This window comes from Fringilla coelebs (genome assembly GCF_963513975.1).
Source record: "Fringilla coelebs genome assembly, chromosome: 3".
NCBI classification, from domain to species: Eukaryota; Metazoa; Chordata; class Aves; order Passeriformes; family Fringillidae; genus Fringilla; species Fringilla coelebs.
Window position 1 is genome coordinate 7,027,342 of NC_140030.1, and position 19,385 is coordinate 7,046,726.

Consider the following 19,385-nt stretch of genomic DNA (forward strand, 5'->3'; position numbering starts at 1 on the left):
GTACCCACAAGTAATACAAAGTAGACATAGACACTTCATATAGTGATATCTTTACATAGTGTCCTCATGGATACTATAGGTTCAGGAAGACATTGCTCACGGAGGAGATGCTATACCATATTCCAGAAAGTGGAAAGCAAGCCCTTTTAATACTGAAAGGAGAGATTGACATGGCAAGCTCCAGTGCAGAACTGGGCCAAGAGCAAACTGAAATGGCTAAAACTGTTTTCATCCCTTCCCTTGGGCTACTAAGCTGAATAGTTTACAAAGCAAAGAAAGTCATTCATAGTCCTTTACAGTACAATTTCTAGTGCCACATAGTAACTGAGGATTTACTGCACTCTCCTGTGAAATTTTAACTGCCATAACAAAGCTTTATGTTGCAGATGATCAGCACTCAAATATTTAGGAATAATAATAGCAGTAAAAAAGACATTTCACCTTCCCCTCCCCTTCCCACAGGGGACCAGTCTGTCTTCTTACAACTAGGGGTTGATCCGGCCCCATGCAAATGTTTACAAGGTGTAATTTTTTTTCTTTTTTAGTGTGTGGCATGTTTTTTGTATAATGTTTTGCTTAAAGGAGGGGGAAATCCCACTTCCTGCAGCATATTGCAGGGACCAGCAAACATATCCCTTCATCCCTTGGACCAAATATATGATGCTAAGACTGAGCAGGTGCTCCAGAGCTGACTCAGCTGCTGCACGGTCACATTGTGCCTGTGAAATGCAATCCATCATTGCGTTTGTAGCGCCTGCTTGATTAATATTCAGTATTTAATGTCAACACTGATAAATTAGGATTCAGAAGTGTTACACTGCAGGAACTGCAAACAGTGCTGCAGTGATGATGGCCTGGGTTAGTTTTGTGAGATCTGTTAATTCAAGGGGAGATTCATAATTACCAAAATAGGTGTATGGTATTAACTACCAGCTGTGACCTCTTGGGATAACAGTGATATGTCATATTTAAAGGAACTACATGTTAGACTTCTAAATGGCTATGATTATTTCTTCTCCTGTATACTCCTATCCCTTTGCCATCCGTATTTGCAATAATGCTCTAATTGTGGTGTTACAGATAGACAAGGTATACTGGCTTTGGGAAGTACTTTGGCTTAGATAGTTTTAAACATTTACTTCCCATGTGCATAGGTTTCATCTTAAGTAACTTGCTCAAGAAAATAAAAAATTACCATTGAAAATGGCCTTTTCAATCTCTCTTGGTCTTGTAACCTTTTCTCATTTGAAATATTGTTTAATTCTCTTCCATGGACAATTTTTCAAACAAATCTGCCTTTTTCCCAAGTGTTTACTTAATGGTAACTCTTTTTTTCACCTAAGCTTTAGTCCTACATATGACATATTAAGCAATTCCCGTTAGAGCTACAGTTTGAGACTCAGGAACACTTAATGGCCAACAGACTCTTCCCTGGTGGAGAATGAGGATTCAAAGGAAACATTTGAGATTATTTCACTTTCATTATTTTTGTTAAAAAAGGTTTGCACCTTGAGGTGTCATGAATACCCCTTCTTGATCTTCCTTTGCCTTGTCAGACCTGGCCAGCACAAGCAGCTGAGATCTTTGCTCTATTTTCCCTGCATCTCCGTGCAACGCTTTTTTAAAAAGAGAATATACTATTATATTTTTCTAAGCCTTTCAGACTGCTGTAACATGATCAGGATTCTCCTGAATCTCTATGCATTCGATCTCTTCTCGTTCCTTCCTTTTGGCCCGTTTCTTTTTCTTGTGGTGCTTTTTGGAAGGTGGGAAAAAGGTTAGAAAGACGGGCAAAATAACAAAACAGTGCAGAAGTGTGCAACTGCCGGCAAGCAGCAAGCATTTGAACAGTGTGAAGGTCAAGTTTGAAGGCACAAAGAGAAGGGGGACCAACCCGATAAGAAAGGAAGAAACGTTCTGCAAAATGGCTGTCCCATGCTCTTGGAGGGAGTTCTTTATACACTGAGTTCGGGTGTGCTCAGTAGCTAATACAAATGTATAAAGCAGGGGTGCACAGTGATCTATGGCAAAATTCAAAGTGTAGATAAGGCACAGTATAGAAATGCAATCCATGTCTACATTCCATAAGGTCATCAAGCCAAGGACACCCAGCTCTATTGAGGTGACACTGAGGATTAACCAGAAATTTCCCAGAGGGTGGATAACCAGGAAAAAGGTCAGTATTAACACCAGCAAGATGCCAAAACCAGAAATCAGGACAGGCATAGTTACTGATAAACCATAGTGGTCCATGAAAACAAAAGTAGGGTTGAACACAATGAACTTGATGCTCTGTATAAGAGAAAGTGGCCTCAGCTTCTCCAGCAGTTCCACCGCTTCCCTCTGTGTGTTTTCACTAGTCCTGGCCACAAGGTACAGACGAGAAGCAATGATGTTGTTCTCATCCCCAGCCTTGGAGAAAATGATGTCATTTTTGAAGTGCTGGAATTCTGGCTTTTTTAAAAAGGAGCTCTGGAGGATGCTGATAAAGTCACTTTTGTTGGTTGCACTGATGTTACCCACTCGAAGGTATTGGTAATACTGTTCAATCCAGGACACGGTGTTGAACCCCTGGCTGAGTGTTTTTAGGTCTTCTTGCACAGTACCATTCCAGTACTCCAGAGGTTCATAGATGTAGAAGCCTATCACGGGGCTGTAGTTGCTGAAATACTTTTGCTGTATGAGGGCATAGGAGACGCTTGGCGACTCACTGGCAAGGAGGTTGATGATGTTGGCTCCATCATTAATCTGTAAGCACCCCATAAAGGAGAAAGAGGCATAGATGAGATACAGTATCACCACAAATGGCTTGACGTAGATGTTGGTAATCCACTCGTTGTAGTGCTCTCGGAGGAAATGCTGGATAAAGTGGTGCTGGTACGGGTTGGTCTCGTGGTGGGAAGTGTGCTGATGGCCGTCGTTCATCATGGTCTGGAACCACACAGGTTTCCGGTCCAGGTATTCTGCCGAGGGGATTTTACAGCAGAAGATGCTGTGGTACCGGTTCTGCTCCAGCTGGCCAGCAAAGACCAGGCAGGAGCCAAAGAAAGAGAAGATGTAGAAGTAGTTCAACAGGATGGAGACACACATGTTCTGGCAGAAGACTTTTACAGCTTCGATGTTGGTGAAGGGGCTTGCCCCCATGCCGAAGGCTATGAAATACAAGGAGCTGGTCATGGTGTAGGAGACCATGACATCTGAGTAGGCATCTGCTACTCGGTCCTTGAAGGGCAGATTCTCCCTGGTCCGACGCCATCCTGAAAGAAGTTCAAACACTCCTTTGGTTCCGTGACCTGAAATGAGAAAACAAAGTTTGTATTCGTGCATAAATATAGGGGGTCCAATCATCCCCCAGGTGTTTCATCCTCCTGCAGTAAAAAAATTTTGTCGGCTAAATTTTGTTATGCTTTTGTCACCAGTTAAACACCAATGGAAAATTCCTAAATGTCTGTCTAAAGCTAAATACCATGTTCACCTGCAGGTGCTTAAATTAACAGCCCCGACATTCTAAGACTCTGCATGCTCAGAAAAAAAATGAAGACACTAATTGATTTTAATGGACATTGAATTACCTCCCAAATAGACTGCAAATACAGGAGAACGTGAAGTTTGGTTCAAGTCCGGGGTTCATTCTAAAAATTCCTTTTGTCATCCTATTGCGTCTTTCAAGGTTTAAGGGATTCAGCTTGAAAAACTTAAAAATACAAATAACATTTTCTTCCAAAGAGTATAAATTAAAGGGATTATTTGAGAAATGAGTGGTTGTGACCAAGAATGGGACACTTGTTTCTTTTTAGATGATAAAGGAAAAATTATGCAGTGAGTACAAATAACCAGAGTAATTTGTATCATGATTCTCTGCCTAGTAAGTGAAATTTGAACTCTCAATGACAGCATGCAAGTCTGCACACTATGAAAATTGGCATGCTGGTGGTAATGATGGAGAGTAGTATACTGGCTGAGCCATTGGTCCACATTCATTGTCTAGAAAATGTATGGGTTTATTTTCTATGATTATATCTGTGTCTCTTTCTGCTATCCAGAGTTCCTCCTGGTGGGCGAGGAGTTCTCTTAGCTCATGTGAGAGGACATTCAGAAAAGTCAGATGTGGTCAGTATTCCATGACAGGTTCTGACTCTGTATTCCATTCCTAAGTGTTTTAGGGGTATGATATTTTAATAAACTAAAATTTAATACAGACCTACTTTAATTTTATTTGCCACAGTCACAGTCTAGGAAGTCTACAGCTATTAAATTTTGTGACGGAATGATAAAGCTGAGGCTGATCTTATGGAAAAGTTTAACAAAGAAGTTATGTATTATATATACATATTCATATAATGTGTATGTTGAAAAGAATTCATATAATGTGTATGTTGTATATATACACATGCACATTCTTTTTTTTTTTTACCATTAGAGAATTTCAACTTGAGGGAAAATAGAAAGGCCAACATTCAAAAAACCCATCCAAAATGGTTTGGCTTTCAAATAATAATTAAAAACAACTAAAACGATTAAAAATATTAAAACCATTAAAACAACAAATTTGAATTTGGATTAGAAAGTGGAAAGTTCTCTTCACTTTGGATCTAGCCCTGAGAAAATTCAGGCCAATGTAAGGAGACACCCTACTGAGCAGAAAAGAAGCAGGAGTAGGTTGCAGATGTTTCTGCCTCTGTTTGTGGGCCTTCACTCTCTGTAGTAGAAGAATTGCATGAACCAAAGCAGGCTGAAAGCAAATTTTCTCAAATCAAATCCAGAAATACGACAACAGGAGATTTGCAAATAACCAAGTGTGTGCAATGAAAGGTCTGTTAATTTTGTCTTTAGATTGTTTGGATTCATACAGCTGCTTATGTTGCCCAAAGCAGACTCCTGACAGCCGTTCTAGGCAGGGAAAATTACAGCATAAACTGTCAGGTTCTGTGAATGTTACCTGCTCTACTGCAGATCAGGGTCCCCAGTGAAAGATAAACATACAGTAGTACAGGACTCTTGCAGTCAGCAAAAAGCCTGTGAGGAAATGCCGCTCTCTTAGGAACCAGCATCTCAGTTCAGGAGGGACCTTGAATTCCCTGGTAAGTTCAGGGTGAGTTGTTCAAATTCTCAAGGCACAGCTGCCTTGTACACTGTCAGTTTTGGGCCATCAAGCAGAAAGGATTGTCTCCTTCAGCTGAATAAATCTGCAGAACCAAGTGACTTGAATGCAATTTTTATACGACTGTAGCAAGTGTTAAAATCTCCTGCAGGTTGTGGACCAGGCTGGCTGGTCACCACTTCAAGGGCACGCACATGTCCTGGCATGGCTTAATTTAATGGTACAGAAACCACAGAACCATTTAGGTTGGAAATGACCTTTAAGAGCGAGCCCAGCCATTAACCCAGCACTGCCAAGACCAGCACTAAACCATGGCCCTCAGTGCCACATCTGCACATCTTCTAAATGCCTTCAGGGACAGTGATTCCACCACTTCCCTGGGAAGTCTGTTCCAATGCTTGACAACCCTTACAGTGAAGAAATTTTTCACAATGTTAAACCTAAACCTCCCCAGGAGCAACACCAGGCCATTTCCCCTGGTCCTATTGCTTATCACCTGAAAGAAGAGATAAACCCCCACCTGGCTGTCCCTTCCTGTCAGGAGTTGTGGAGAGCCAGAATATCCTCCCTGAGCCTCCTTTTCTCCAGGCTGAGCCCCTTTCCCAGCTCCCTCAGCTCCTCCACCTCTGTGCTCCAGACCCTTCCCCAGCTCCATTGACCTTCTCTGTATGCACTCCAGCATTGGAATGGGTGAAGTCATGCTCTACCAGCTCTGTCAGCAATTAACAATATGGACTTTTCTTTCCTTATTCCAAAATCTCACTTATCTGCCCTCCTGCAAGTTTGTGTTCACAGTTGCATCTTTACCATGTTTTTATGATTATTAATTTATAAGTGCTAACATATCACATTCTCAGTGATGAGTACCTGGGTGCATTTAACCTTGGGGTAACTACACAATAAATAATAGAGAGGGACTTTATTGTCAAACACTTGTGTGAAGAACTATGCAAGAACATGCATTAATGTCTGCCCAAACTTGTGATAACATTCAAAATTAAAACACCGTAATTAGACTCCAGGGTTTTTTTTTTGCAAATAGAACAAATATTATCTTAAGGGAAAAAAAGTATTGATATTTGTAGCTTCTTTAAGTATCAAAATTGGCACTGATTTTCTTATGATTCTTATTATACAAAAGTTAAATTTCCACTTATTGCCCTTCTACAAGTATCTTCATTTCTATCACACAAACACAGGTATTGGGGAATACAGAGCAGTAATTCCCTTCCTGATACAAGAGGAAATCTTTGCCTAGCTGGTTTGCCCATGTCATTACTCTGATACCAAGTTTTCCAGTCAGCTTCTCTTGCTCTCCTCAGATAAGCAGGTCTGTTCCCTTCTCCCAACAAGGATACAAATCCATTTTTCTTGAACGTTTTCTGACAGTTCTCAAGATTCAGACATCATAGTCACTCTATAAAATTCTGTTCCTTCAGCTTCATTCCTAATGCCACAACAACACTGACAGTGGGGTTAAGTTCACTGAGCAGTTCTAGGAAGGTTCAGAGGGTCTTTGGCTCTGGGTCAAAGCTGCCAAGTTTCTCTGGTACTAACATGACATGAATGAAGTACAGCAATTTTTTATTTGCTGGACAGGCAATAGCCTATGACTACTTTAAAGGAAAGGAGACAAGAAATGTTTAGTCCATTATTTGTGACAGTAGGAGAGCAAGAAAGGGAGGCCACAGAGAAGACGAAAATAAATAATGCATTTTCTGCCTCAAATTTAAGAGCAAAAGACTAATTATGAGCAGATATTTAAAATTAGTTGGAAGAGAATAGGGATAGAAACAAAAATATTGAAATGAGAGATTAAAGACAACTTGGTTGAGTTAAATTCAATCAACCTGAAGAAATGGATCAATTAAAAGTTAAGCCAAAGCAATCTCTGAACAATTAGAAATCATTTCAGGGGATAAATGTAGATGGGATGGTCCAAGAAGAATGGAAAGAAGAAGCAAAGTATCCATCTTCAAAAAAGAGGAGTGGAGTAACGTTTTGAAATGGGGTATGATTTTTTTTTACTGAATCATAGAATGATTTGGTTTGGAAAGGACCTTTAAAACCACCTAGTTCTTGACCTCTGTTGTGGATGACATTTTAAAAAAATTGGACAAAATAGGCTGAATGTCTTGAAGAATAAAACAATACCTGTTATTCGTACATGAAAATCAAAGAGAAACTGAGTGAGTTGGATTTTTTCCCCTTATAGACTGGAATGCCAGTGAGGACTCAACAACATTTAACATAAAAAAAAGTTATCAAATTTTTCTCATTTCTCCTTGGAGAAGGAGAAGAAGTCAATGGTTTCATTTGGAAAAAAAACAAAAACCCCAAAACCATTAAATTAGATATCAGAAAAAACAAAGCTTTCTTTCTTTCTTTAAGCTTCATTAAACACTGGAATACACAATCTAGGAGGTGATAAAGTCTTCTTCATTGCAAGTCTAAAGGTTAGATTAATAAATGTTAATGTAGGTGCTGGGTACATCCTGTCTGTGCTGCAGGGCAGATTCTGCTCACATTCCTGAGGTCTCTTACTTATTACCTATCTCTGCTTAGAATGCTTAGGATTTTTTAAGCATGAAAAACAATCTGTCTTCAGAGTTTTCTTAACCAAATCATGCCCATTCAGCATTTAGCTGTTGCTTCTGCCACAATCAGTCAGCTTTTTTGGACAGGAGTTTGATGTGCATTTATCACTCCCCATGGCAGCCACTGACTCCCCAGTCTGAGGCCATGAGGCTCTGCTGGAAGGAGAGCTGCTGGCTGCTGCCAGCTTTTGTAAACTTTCTAGGAAGGGAGATCAGGATGACTCTGCACTTTTTTTTAAAATCAAAGCATAAAGAAGATGATTTGCTGCAATAGGTGACAGCAGCCAATGTGGTGATAACCTTGGCCTGTACATTATATTTCAAACAAACAAAAAAGTCTTAGAAGCGCCATAGCACAGATTACTCAGCATTTCTGCACTGAGAAATCCAAGTATTGTACTCAGTCTTAATTAAAAGCCACACATGTAACTTGTAATGTATACAAAGGATGAGAAGGCAGCTTTCTTTTAAATCATAGTGGTGGGCAGGAAGTATATTTTTACATTATAATTCTATGCTGTGATCGTATGGAAATAAGCTTTACATTATCTTATCTAGGGGGAAAACACCTTTTTTTTTTTCCCTTTCTTTTCCCCGGGGGATAGGCAATTAATGTCCTAGAAAAACTTGTCTAGTTTTATCTAATCAATGCCCCATAATAGCAGGGGCCATGATCATTAAGAGCATATTGAAGTGCAGAATCATTGAATCTTTGAATGGCTTGGGTTGAAAGGGACATTAAAGACTATTTAATTCCAACTCTATGCCGTAGACAGGGACATCTTCCACGAGACCAGGTTGCTGGCTCTTTGGACTCTCTTATCCAGGTTTATTGATTTGAAAATACACCCCATTTTAGAGAGTTTAGGTTCACATCATCTTTTTTTTTTACAGAGGAACAACTTTGCATCTCAACACACTGCAGTAGGATGCATTTGTTCTTCTGCTAAATCACTAATATTAGTATCATGAATATTGGTATCCCCACTTACATTTAAAAACTAAAGCACAGAGATTAAGAAAATTAATCACAGTCACCAAGGGCTCTCTGCATGTCAGAGAGGGAAGAAGCAATAGAAAAAAATCATTAAACCACTTCTTTATGAAAAGTCAGTAAATCCTTAGGGATTTTGATATAGAAGGCAGAGAAAATTTGAAGGTTGGTCATACTTTAGGTAGCAGTAGGAAATATGTACCTTAATCTAGATCCCATTTCATAAAGGTAAATCTCAGCACAAGGCATCCAGCTAACAAGTGGACCCTAACCACAACACTGAGTAATTCCCAGCTTGATTAAGAAAAAGCAAAAAATAGAGAATATGTTTTCAAACTAGTCTAAAATGTAGGCAGGAAAAAAATGGTTTTAATTTTACATCTCTCTAGGTACTTGTAAAGTGATTGTTACTGAGTTGTTCACACAGTTGGGTTGTTGACTATTCCTTCTTTACTTAGTTTTGCTTTGGCTGTTGTGCTGCTTGTGGTAACTGGGAGGGTCTGATGAGGCAGCTGAGGAGCTAAACCACTCTCATGGTGGTTACTGGTTTACTCCTACTAGAGGCAAAGTCAGACCTCATCCTGCCAGTAAAATGCCTGGGATGGCTCAGACATTGGGGATAGAGTGGGATAGTGGCAGTGATGCCCTGATGAGTAGCATTGTCCAAAGGGAGGAGTCTCCTTGAGCAATGGGAATTTCCAGCGGTATAACAGTATTTATATCTTCACAGAGCTTACAGCAACTGCAGCAAAAAAATGAAGTCCAGTCAAGATCTCCTGCTGAAGTTCCTGCAGAAATTTTGTTTTCACTAAAGCTACACTTCTTTATTTCATTTTGTACATGGCATTTGATGATATTTAAAAGCATTTAAACAGAGAAACTAAACCCTTTTTAGGTCCATTCTCCTGTGAGGTCACTACATGAACAGTTTTTTCTCTAACCAGATAATGTAGAAATGCTGACAGAGGGGTTTTACACCCTGCTGTGCCTTTCTGCCTTGAAAAGTATTCTGGGTAGAATTCTTTTAAGTAACCGATCTCTATGATAATAAATGGTCTAATTTAAAAGCTGGGCTTTATAGAAAGAATATTTAACCAAGTGCAATGAAACCTCAGCCAGCTGAGCCCTCTTCTTTAGTGACAGGGACCTCAGGGAAATCTCCACTGCTGCACAAGAGTTTTCATTATTGCTAGATTTTAGCACTTCTGATAAACACAGAAAATGCACTTAAATCCACCACAATTATCAGCAGCAAAGTCCGTTTTACATAATAGATACTTTGATTTCCTTAAAAATATTTCTGCCAGACTATGGCCATTTTGCCATACACCTGAACACGTCAGTTCTTCCAGCTTCCAAATTTTGATGTATCCCCATTACAGTATGAACCTCATTTAAAAAGTAGCAGTGCATCATGGGGCACTCCTGTTAAATATGCAGACTATTCCTTCATGTGTACTCTGAGTAATTGTATTTCAATCTGCTTGTATGAGCACTTCTGAAAGCCTTTTAAATAATTCAGAGAATCTCCAATGAGACCAAAACATAAAAGCTTTGGTCTCCTCACAGGCAGTTTGGGGGAGCCTGGCAGAGAGCAACCCCATGACTGTTTGAGGCTGAGGAGCAGTGAGGAGAGAGGCAAACATTTGATTCTGTCTGCAGTTGGCAGTATAATTGCATTTCAGAAAAGATCAGTATCAGCCTAACACTGTTCCCATAAAATTCTGCCAGCTTCTCAACCACAGCCACAGCTGTAGACACCTGTACAGGAAGAAAATGGTGTAAGGATGTAGCAGTCACAGCTGTAGTTCCTCCCTTGCCTTCCAATCTCCTAAGAAACACCAAGATATAAATTAGATGAACACCCATCTGTTGGAAACACAGATTACAAGTGGTGGTTCATGTTCTTTATTCTCCTTTCTGATATGTTCCCTCTTCAGGTAATTCATTCCACAGACCTTGACAGCCTCCTCATTTTACCCTTTACAATCCAACTTGAAATAAATGTCCCAGACTACACACAGAAGCCCAAACATAGGCAAGCAACTATGGGAACTGAGCTAAATTACATGGAGATCATTTACTTACACATCACATCCCTCTGGCACATCCTTGATCTTTCATCAGCTTCTGTCTCTCATTTTGGACGCAAACACTGTTATCCCTGTTTTCGCAGAGACCACCATAGTGGGACCTTGATCTTGATTTAAATTAAGAATAATTAAAGCTAACAAGAATTTGGCATCTCTGATTTTGAATCTTATCCAGTTTTGGATCTTTTTTATTCAAAAGACATTTCCAGAGCTTCTCCATAAGCATTCCTGGGTAGAAGCCCAGGATGAGCCCTGGAGATGAGCCAAAGACCTGCTAGTCCAGACACAAACATGTTTCTAACTAAACTGTCATGACACTTCATATTCAAGGTTGCTGCAGTTCATTTTAAGGTAGAATTTTGCAATTTTTCATGCCAAGACTGTTCTTTTTTGAAGGAACAGAAATATTAAATAGCACCCCCCTGCACTGAAATAGAGCTGAACATGGGGAATGTTTCAATGGATGTGATTAATAATCGGGCTGCACATCTCATTAAGGGAGATTTACGTTTGAGCTAATGTATATGGCTTGCAAATCGTACATAAAATTGGAATCCTGCTTAATTTTCTGCTGTGCTTAGCAATGAATTAAAATGCTTTTGCTGTTTCTCATTTAAGCCTTTTAATGAACATTGTAAGCAAGAACTGCACATATGGAAACTGCTATTTATTGATGAGCGTTTAAGTGACATATAGAACACAAGGTAATGAATTTAGATCAAGTCTTAAATGAATTTATTATACACTTGTTTAGGCTAAAAGCATAGGATGAATTTGTGGCACTGATCAGAATATTTTATCACCTGGATTTGATAATCCAGTACCATCCAAAAGAATAAGGTACCAGTGAGACTCAAGAAAGGAAAATTTTCCAATCAAGTGTAGATTCTGGCATCCAGCAAGAATAATCTGTACTTGAATTATTATAGAAATTATACATTTGGTCATTTTCTGCTTTCTGGCAAAGAGCAATAATAGATTTTTCAAAGGAAGATAGTTAAATAGATGGAGAAGTAAATAGATGTGAAAAAATACATGTCCAAAAAATGACCTGTGCCTTTTTAAGTTTGAGCAAATGAAGAGAGTGAAGCACTGTTTGAAGGGAGTGGGACAAATTCCTGGAGTTTTATCCATGAGGCAAGTGTATAATGTTATCAGTGGTAGGACCCAATTGCGGAAGGAGGAAATTTTTACCTTTCAGTGATGAGATCCATTTGTCTACACAATCTGAAGTCTCTGAATCTGAACTGCAAGATTCCTGATATAACAAGCAATGAGCAGAAAAAGTTCATTCTTCAACTTTCCCCAGTGAAATTATTCATTGTAACAACTAACATCCCCTTCCTGAAACAGATGGAAAATCACCTGGGAAAAACTTTGTGAGGATTTATCTCCTTTGAAAGGGATATAGTCACTCTGATGACAAATATTTTCCATACATCCCCAAAATCTAATGGGGCACCATCTTTTCACTGAGTGTGGAGCTGGTGCTGGGGTTAACTTGTTTGAAACACACTACAGAGAGCGAGTGCTGCATCTTGGCTGAAGTAGCTCATTCTCAATTGCTACCCCAGGGACAAGTTCCAGCTGAGTAAAGCAGGGCTAGCCTCTACCTTGATAGTTACCAGGTCAAATCCTGTCAAATTCCTACACTAATAATTCCTACTTGGAAATTACTCCAGCTGGTGATTACTGTGGTGCAGAGCACAACATCTCTGTTCCTCCCCTGAACACTGAGATTTCCACCTAGACTGCTTATCTTGATGTAACAGCACACCTTTACTGCAATGAAGAGAGAGCCTCAAAGAGAATGAACCTGTCTGCTGAGAGGGTGATATTTTTAACAGTGCTGTTAGTGCAGGATTTGCTGACATTTGTTTACTCCAGAAAAGGGACGGGAAGGCAGAGGGGAAGGCGACATGGACCTTTTGCTTCTGTTTGCTGGGAGTGAAGGAAATACAGCGACTGACTCAGCAACTTGAAAAATAGGTATTAAATCTCCCTTTCCCTTCCCAAAAAGCCCCATTCCTGCACTGCACAGGGGCACGGGAGAAGGCTGTTCCACTGCCCTTGCCAAGCCTGGGGCAGCATTGGGATCACTGCAGCACCAGGGCTCTGGCTCAGGCTGTCCCACCAGTGGGACTGCTCAAGCTGGGAAGCACCCTCACATCCTCACATCCTCACATCCTCACATCCTCACATCCTCATCCTCACATCCTCACATCCTCACATCCTCACATCTGGCTGCTCCAGATCACAGGCAGCTGCCAAGCAGCTGATGCAGCACTGTGGCTGCTGCCCTGCTCTGTGGTACACAAAGTGAGCTGCTCACACAGCGGTGCCCTGGGGGAGCAGCAGCCCTCTCCCACATTTCCAGTGTGTCCCTATAAATTTAGCCAGGTTGCCAATACAGAATGTGTAAGTTACATATATGCTATTTATCAGACAGCAGTGACAGGCAATGCTGTAGATGCAAGAATTCATTCAGACAAGCAACCAAATGGTTATAAATGTGCTCAGCACATCTCTTCACAGCCAAAACCCCTTCCTTGGACCTAAGTGTTTCCTCTCATTAGACAAGGGGTTAAAAGCAAAGTGAACCAAAGAGAGAAGAAATTACTTATCTGATGACTGGAATAAAAGAATTCTCCTTAAATTTCTTCATGCAGTTTCATTGAAAAATGAAAACTGCAACACACATTGATGCCCTGCCTGCTGCTCCACAGCTTGCAGCTACACTTACATCACATCGGTTCCAACCCCTGTAACACTAATATGGACCATTCAGCAAGTTAAAAGAACTTGCACACATTCATGAAGGAAAATTGCACATAAAGGGTCATTAAAGTCAGAGATAACTTATTTGGACACACAAGTCAATGAGCCAAGAAGCAGCAGGAGCCCCGGGGAGTGTTTTGGGAGAGTATGACTTGATGCTTGATCTGTTGAAATTCCCATATTTAAAGCACTTGCCATTGGTTGCCATCAGAAATAGGATGCTGAGCTAGATAAACCCTTTGGCCTGAGTCAGTCTGAATGATTTTATGTTCTTTTGTATTCATGGGGCTGACTGCATTAAAATCCAAATGCATGAGAAGCATGACTTAAAGTTGTGCAGCTCATCAGACCCTTAAATCTGGTGTTTAAGTTGTTTACTTTACTAATTTTAGTATTGTAGCAATACCATTTAGAAACTTTGCTTTGAATTGCTACAAATATCTGCCTCTTTCAGTGCCTGGTCTCAGGTCCCATTTACCCTTGGCACCTGTGCACAGCAGTGATTAAAAATTGATTATTTTGCTGTAGGGTGATATAACAGTGCATGCATTGATTCCCTCATGCCCTATATATATGAATGAATGCCATGACCTCTGTGAGATTGTTGTAGGTAATACACCAATTTTATGGCAGGAAAATTGAGGCAAAAAGAAATCTAGTTTTAATCTATCTAGCTTTAAACTGTCTAGATTTGAGCCATCAGAAGGATCCAACAGCAAGTCCTTGGCATTGCTCAGCCTTGCTGTTCTCATGTAGCACAGGATTTTTATTGCTATATATATGCTTAAAACCTGGTATCTATCAATCAATCAATGTAAATGTCTTTGGAAATTCATACTTTTTGTGTTGGACCAAGACACAGAAGAAGTAAACCATGCAAACTCATACATTTATTAAAATATGTTGCTTTTCCAATTTTTAGGATATCATGACTTCTGCATTTCCTACAAGCCCTTGACTCCTACCCATGTTGTTTTTCAGCCTTTCCAAGAGTCAGGGCTGTCACCAGTGAAGGACTCCTACCCTACATGGCTCTGATTCATTCCCCAAATCACTGACCAGAGGACTCCATGACAAGATGGAATTAAACCAAAAAGCTTTTCTCAGTTTTGTAGGGCATGGCCTCACCTTCAAGCTGCTTCTCATAAATTCTGCTGAAATGGTTGTAAATAAAGCACAATAGGAGCTTTCATTTCATGGCAAAGCTCCCACAGCCATCTGATATGCTCAGTGTTGCCATCAAAGACATGAGTGGGTTGGCTTGTGCAGGACTTAAAAAAAGCCTCTTCCAGTTAGCAGCATTTAGCAGCTCATTAATGTATCTGAAACCTGACCTTTAGCAGTCCATCCCAGAGGGATGATCATTAAGCTTTTCACTTAATTATTATTCTGGCTAAACTCTGAGAATTTAAGGCTAAACTTTAGTCCTGGTGCAAGATATATGAGACACCTTTCTGTTTTGGGAAGAGTTGTTTTTGTGCTTGGAATACTAGGAGCAGTGAGTCAGCTGGCTGCCCTCCCTTTTCCCATTATTATTTTGAATATCCATATTTTCAGATGGGAAAAAATTTGAACATGAGAACAGTTTGAACATATGTTCCCCTAGCACATCAAGGAGTCTAGAGAAGTAGTGCTTTCATTGATTAATCTTTTGTTGCACAAACATCCCTATGGAGGTCATTGGAGATTCCTAATCTGCATCCATTCTAATGAATTAATTATTTCTAGGGTTAATTTTCTGTCACAGAGGCCAGCTGGTGCAATCTAAGCATGTAGACTATGGTATGTTACTCCTTTAGCCTTTAGAACAGAGTGGCCATGCACAAACCTTAATTTGCACTTGGGAATTATTTGGGAAAGTGCCATGGACAGAGTAAAAGCACGCCAGGGAGCATGCAAAAATTTAATATTGTATAGAAAGTCACAGCCCTGGCTCTGTTCTGTTTTCTAGTAAAGGCTGTGGCCAAAGGGTGATGCTGTTCTGCCGCTGCAAGTGCAAAAAATCACATTGATTTTGAATTTCTGAGTTCTGTTGAAGTACCATATTTATATCTATAAACTTGTGTGTGTGTGTGTGGGGGGGGGTGTCTAAAAACTTAACATTTTTATTTCACATGAAGTGGTAATGATAAGTTTATTTTCATTTTAAATGGGAAGATGAAAGTTTCACATAGCCATGGACATGGCAGAAAGCACAGTGTGCAAATTCAGTTTATCAGATTTTTATAGCAATGGCTTCACTGGTTGAAAATACTCTCGATGGTAGGACCAGGGCTGCTTTACTTTATAGGGTGACTGACACAACAGGGTGTCCCTTCTGCTTTAGGAGCAAACCCTCTGCTGTTTTGAGCCCATCACTCCCACTTGCCCTTACTGTGTGCATTCACCATTTCTCTGACCATTAAAAGCAGCATGGCAACAGGAACTGGGGAGATGATCTCTGCCTCTCTTTGCATCTGATACACTGCTTCAGCTGTCCTTCATCTCTAAAAAGTCCAATTACCCCTTAATGGAAGCTCAACACTGTGAAAGAAAAAGGGGGAACGAGGAAACTGCTGGATCAAACTACTTCAAACCCTTACTTTTTAGTGCTTTTTATACATTTTAAAAAGTTGCACAGTCAGTCATTGCTATGGGAGTAAGGCTGAGATACCCCAAACCCTGACCACAAATCCCATTTAATAGCTTGCTGCATGCAACTGAGAAATGTAAAAGATCTGGAAAGAAGTAGCCTCATAAGTCTGTTACCAAAAGAAGGCTTTGCTTGCAAAGCTCAGAAGAAAGAAAATTATAATCTATGCCAGGAGCAAGGTGCTGGCTGTTCCCAATGAATCACTGATCTTATGGAATGCTTAGTTTCATTAATTTTATGTCAGCAAAGCATTGTGAGAAGCACTTCACTATGTGCTCTCACTACCCTGAATTTACTCAGAAAGGCAAATAATAATAAATATAAAATGAACTATATTTGTAAATCACTGCAATTTAAGTGTGGAACAGAATGGAAAGTTATGTTTTGTTTTAGAAAGATTTTAAGATTGCTTGCCTTCTACAGGAACCTATATATCAGTTTATTTTAGTTGATTGCTTCTGAGAATGTTGCCCATTCATCCCAGCAATGACATAGCAAATTGCTCTTTCCCTTCAGTTTTAAAGAACTAAAAATGATTTTAGATATTGTCATGAGTTATCATTATAAGACTGAGCCAGAAATTTGTACCGTTTCAGTCTATATCTCTCAGGCTGATAAATGGTTGTTATAATGGTGTTTTCATTCATAAGGCTCCAACTGCACAGTGCAAGCTTAAAAGATTGCTAAATACAAACCAGAATACTCTGGCAAAATACAAAAATGTTTCAGCAAGGAATATTAAAATTCTTTTTCTTAAACAGTTTTAGCTGCGGTCTGTACAATATCCCCTGTGTGGAAAGGGGAAGGTGCCCCTGGCCATGGCAGGGGGTTGGAACTAGCTGGTCTTTAAGGTCCCTTCCAACCCAAACCATTCTCTGTTTCTATGATTTTGAAATGTATTTTTTTCAAGAAAAGCAGTAATGAAAACAGAAAATGTTCCCATAAAATGTTCCCACTGAAAAAATTGCTGCACAATCTGCATGTTTGTAACATCACTTTAGATTTAAAGTTGTTATTTCATATGAAATGCTAATGATAAGTATCTTTTCATTTTAAATGGGAAGATGAAAGCTTCACATAGCCATGGACATGGAGTTCTGCTGTTCTAGCACCAGATCACTGCAGTCCTGTGCTGTTTCCTCAGGCAGAAATGCTGCTGAGTACCCCAGCCTTCTCCTGGCCTGGTGTCACCAGTTTGCCAGCATTTCTTGTCAGGGGTTATGTCTTCTTTGACTTTTCCATATGTCTGTGGAAGCTCTTCCTGTTAGTCTTTGTGTCACTAGCCAAGTTCAGCTCCGGGTGTCCCTTGGTCTTCCTCACCTCATCCTTACACAACTGAGTGTGCCCCATAATCTTTCCAGGACACCTGGCCCTGCTCCCACTGCCCCACTGCCTGTGCATTTTCTTCTTGCCTTTTAGTTTGACTCCACCCAGCCATGCTGGTCTCTTGCCTTCCTTTCCTAATTTCTTGCTCCGGCAGAGTGCCAGGAGCTCTGTGGAAGACGTCCTTAAAGATCCTTGAGCTCTGTTCTGCTCCCTAAGGACAGTTTCCTGAGGGATTGTATGGATGAGCTTGAAGAGCTGGAAGTTTATTTGCCTAAACTTCAAGGGCTGATCTTGACTCCTCACCTGACCCACATCTCCATCTCTGCTTCCTCCCCTGTCTCTTCTGAGCAGCCTTTAGCCACTGAAGCAGCCTTTAGCCTGACTGACCAGGAATGGCTTCTAGGTCACAGCTTTCTGACCACATGGTGGCTTCCAATTTCTCCATTTTGTTACTTTGCTGAGTGTAGAGGCACTTCAGCTTGGCTTCCTAAAGGAACACTCATTAATTCCTTAGAGATATTTCCCTGATATTTGCCTTTTGGCTTCTGTTACCTCAGGGGACTCTGGCTTATTTCTGTAAGATTTCTGATTTTCTCTAAGTGTTCTCCAGTGTACTCAGCTTAGAGCAACAAGCTGAGGGTCCTGGATAGCGCTGAATCCCTCTAACCCTGGTGTACCATCCCACAGCTTGTCATGTGCAGGGCAGACATTTCCCCCTTGTCCTTCAAATCCAGGACAACCTTAGACAGCTTGTCTATCTGGAAATCTACAGGTGTCTGTCTCTTTCCACTGACCCAGAGGAAGCTCAAGGAGACAGAGCTTCAGATGTTGACAACTCATTTATGCCAGGTGGGATCAGTCCAGGTGCGTGTAGATAAAGTCACAATTATCTCTGAGGAACTGGCTCCTTTGGTGAGGTAGGGATTTGTACTGGATCCAAGGAAATGGTTGGCAAAGCTGAATTTCCACATCATGAGGTGATCAAACAGATGGTCACATTTTGGCTGTGGTGTGTTGGGGTTGTCTCCATGGAGTGTTCTGAGACCAATATGTGCCCATACAGAGAGAAAGATGTTGTGGAATTATTGCTGTTACGAGGTCTGCCTTCTGCATGCCAACAGCAGCTACAAGAGATGCCCTTGCACAGTAAAGAGAGCAATATCTGATTAGCAGGGAATAAAACTGTGGCATCAGCAGATCATACAAATGTTATGGTTGCAAACTGCCAAGAAGCCTGCTGTCAATTAATTTTCTCACAAACAATTCTGCAGAAAATTCTCCTTTGCCTTTATTGCTAACAGAACAACGATGATGGCAGATTTTATCACTTCTGGAACAGCAGACTGGGAGGTGGTGTGTCCAGGCAGACTTGTCAGCAGCCCAGATGTAGGCAGGATGGATTTATGTATCTCCTCTTTGTCCGTTTTCTGAGCTCCCAGGTATGAACTAAGAATAATAAGACCCAAAATACTCATTCTCCTATACTGACCTTTTTTCTCCTTTTTTCTTCTAGCTTGGGTGGTTGGCAGACCTTTCTCAATTTCTTTGTGGAGATTTGTTTGTTCAGGTGTAATTTTCTTCTTCTCCAGGGTCCAATCCCCAGTTGAAGGGTGCCCCCTGGCACTTGGTGACTTCCCCTGGTTCTTGCAGCTTGTTAGAAAACTTAATCCAGCCTTGCTGTGAGTGGTCTCACTTCTGTTACCCCCATTTGTTTCCAAGAGCAAAATAATTAACGCTGGTCAGTTAGCCCAGAGCTTGCCTTAAACAGAAGGCAAACTTCTGATGGAAATCACAAGTTTTCATTCAAAGAAAGCAGCACTTTTAAGCTCTTGGACCACAAGAATGAAAAATCTAAACTAAAAAA

The 19,385-nt window shown here is 40.5% G+C and overlaps 1 protein-coding gene across 2 annotated transcripts in view; it reads right to left on the reverse strand.

Annotated features, from left to right (window-relative positions):
* Positions 1 to 1,659: 1,659 nt before the first annotated feature.
* PTCHD4 (patched domain containing 4) overlaps positions 1,660 to 19,385 on the reverse strand; it is a gene marked incomplete at both ends in the record, with an annotated part of 79,876 nt that continues 62,150 nt past the window's right edge. For both annotated transcript variants that reach the window (XM_084202309.1, XM_084202308.1), the window contains one exon: positions 1,660 to 3,293. In XM_084202309.1, the coding sequence (XP_084058435.1) occupies positions 1,660 to 3,293 (1,634 nt within the window). The remainder of the gene's footprint in view (positions 3,294 to 19,385) is intronic.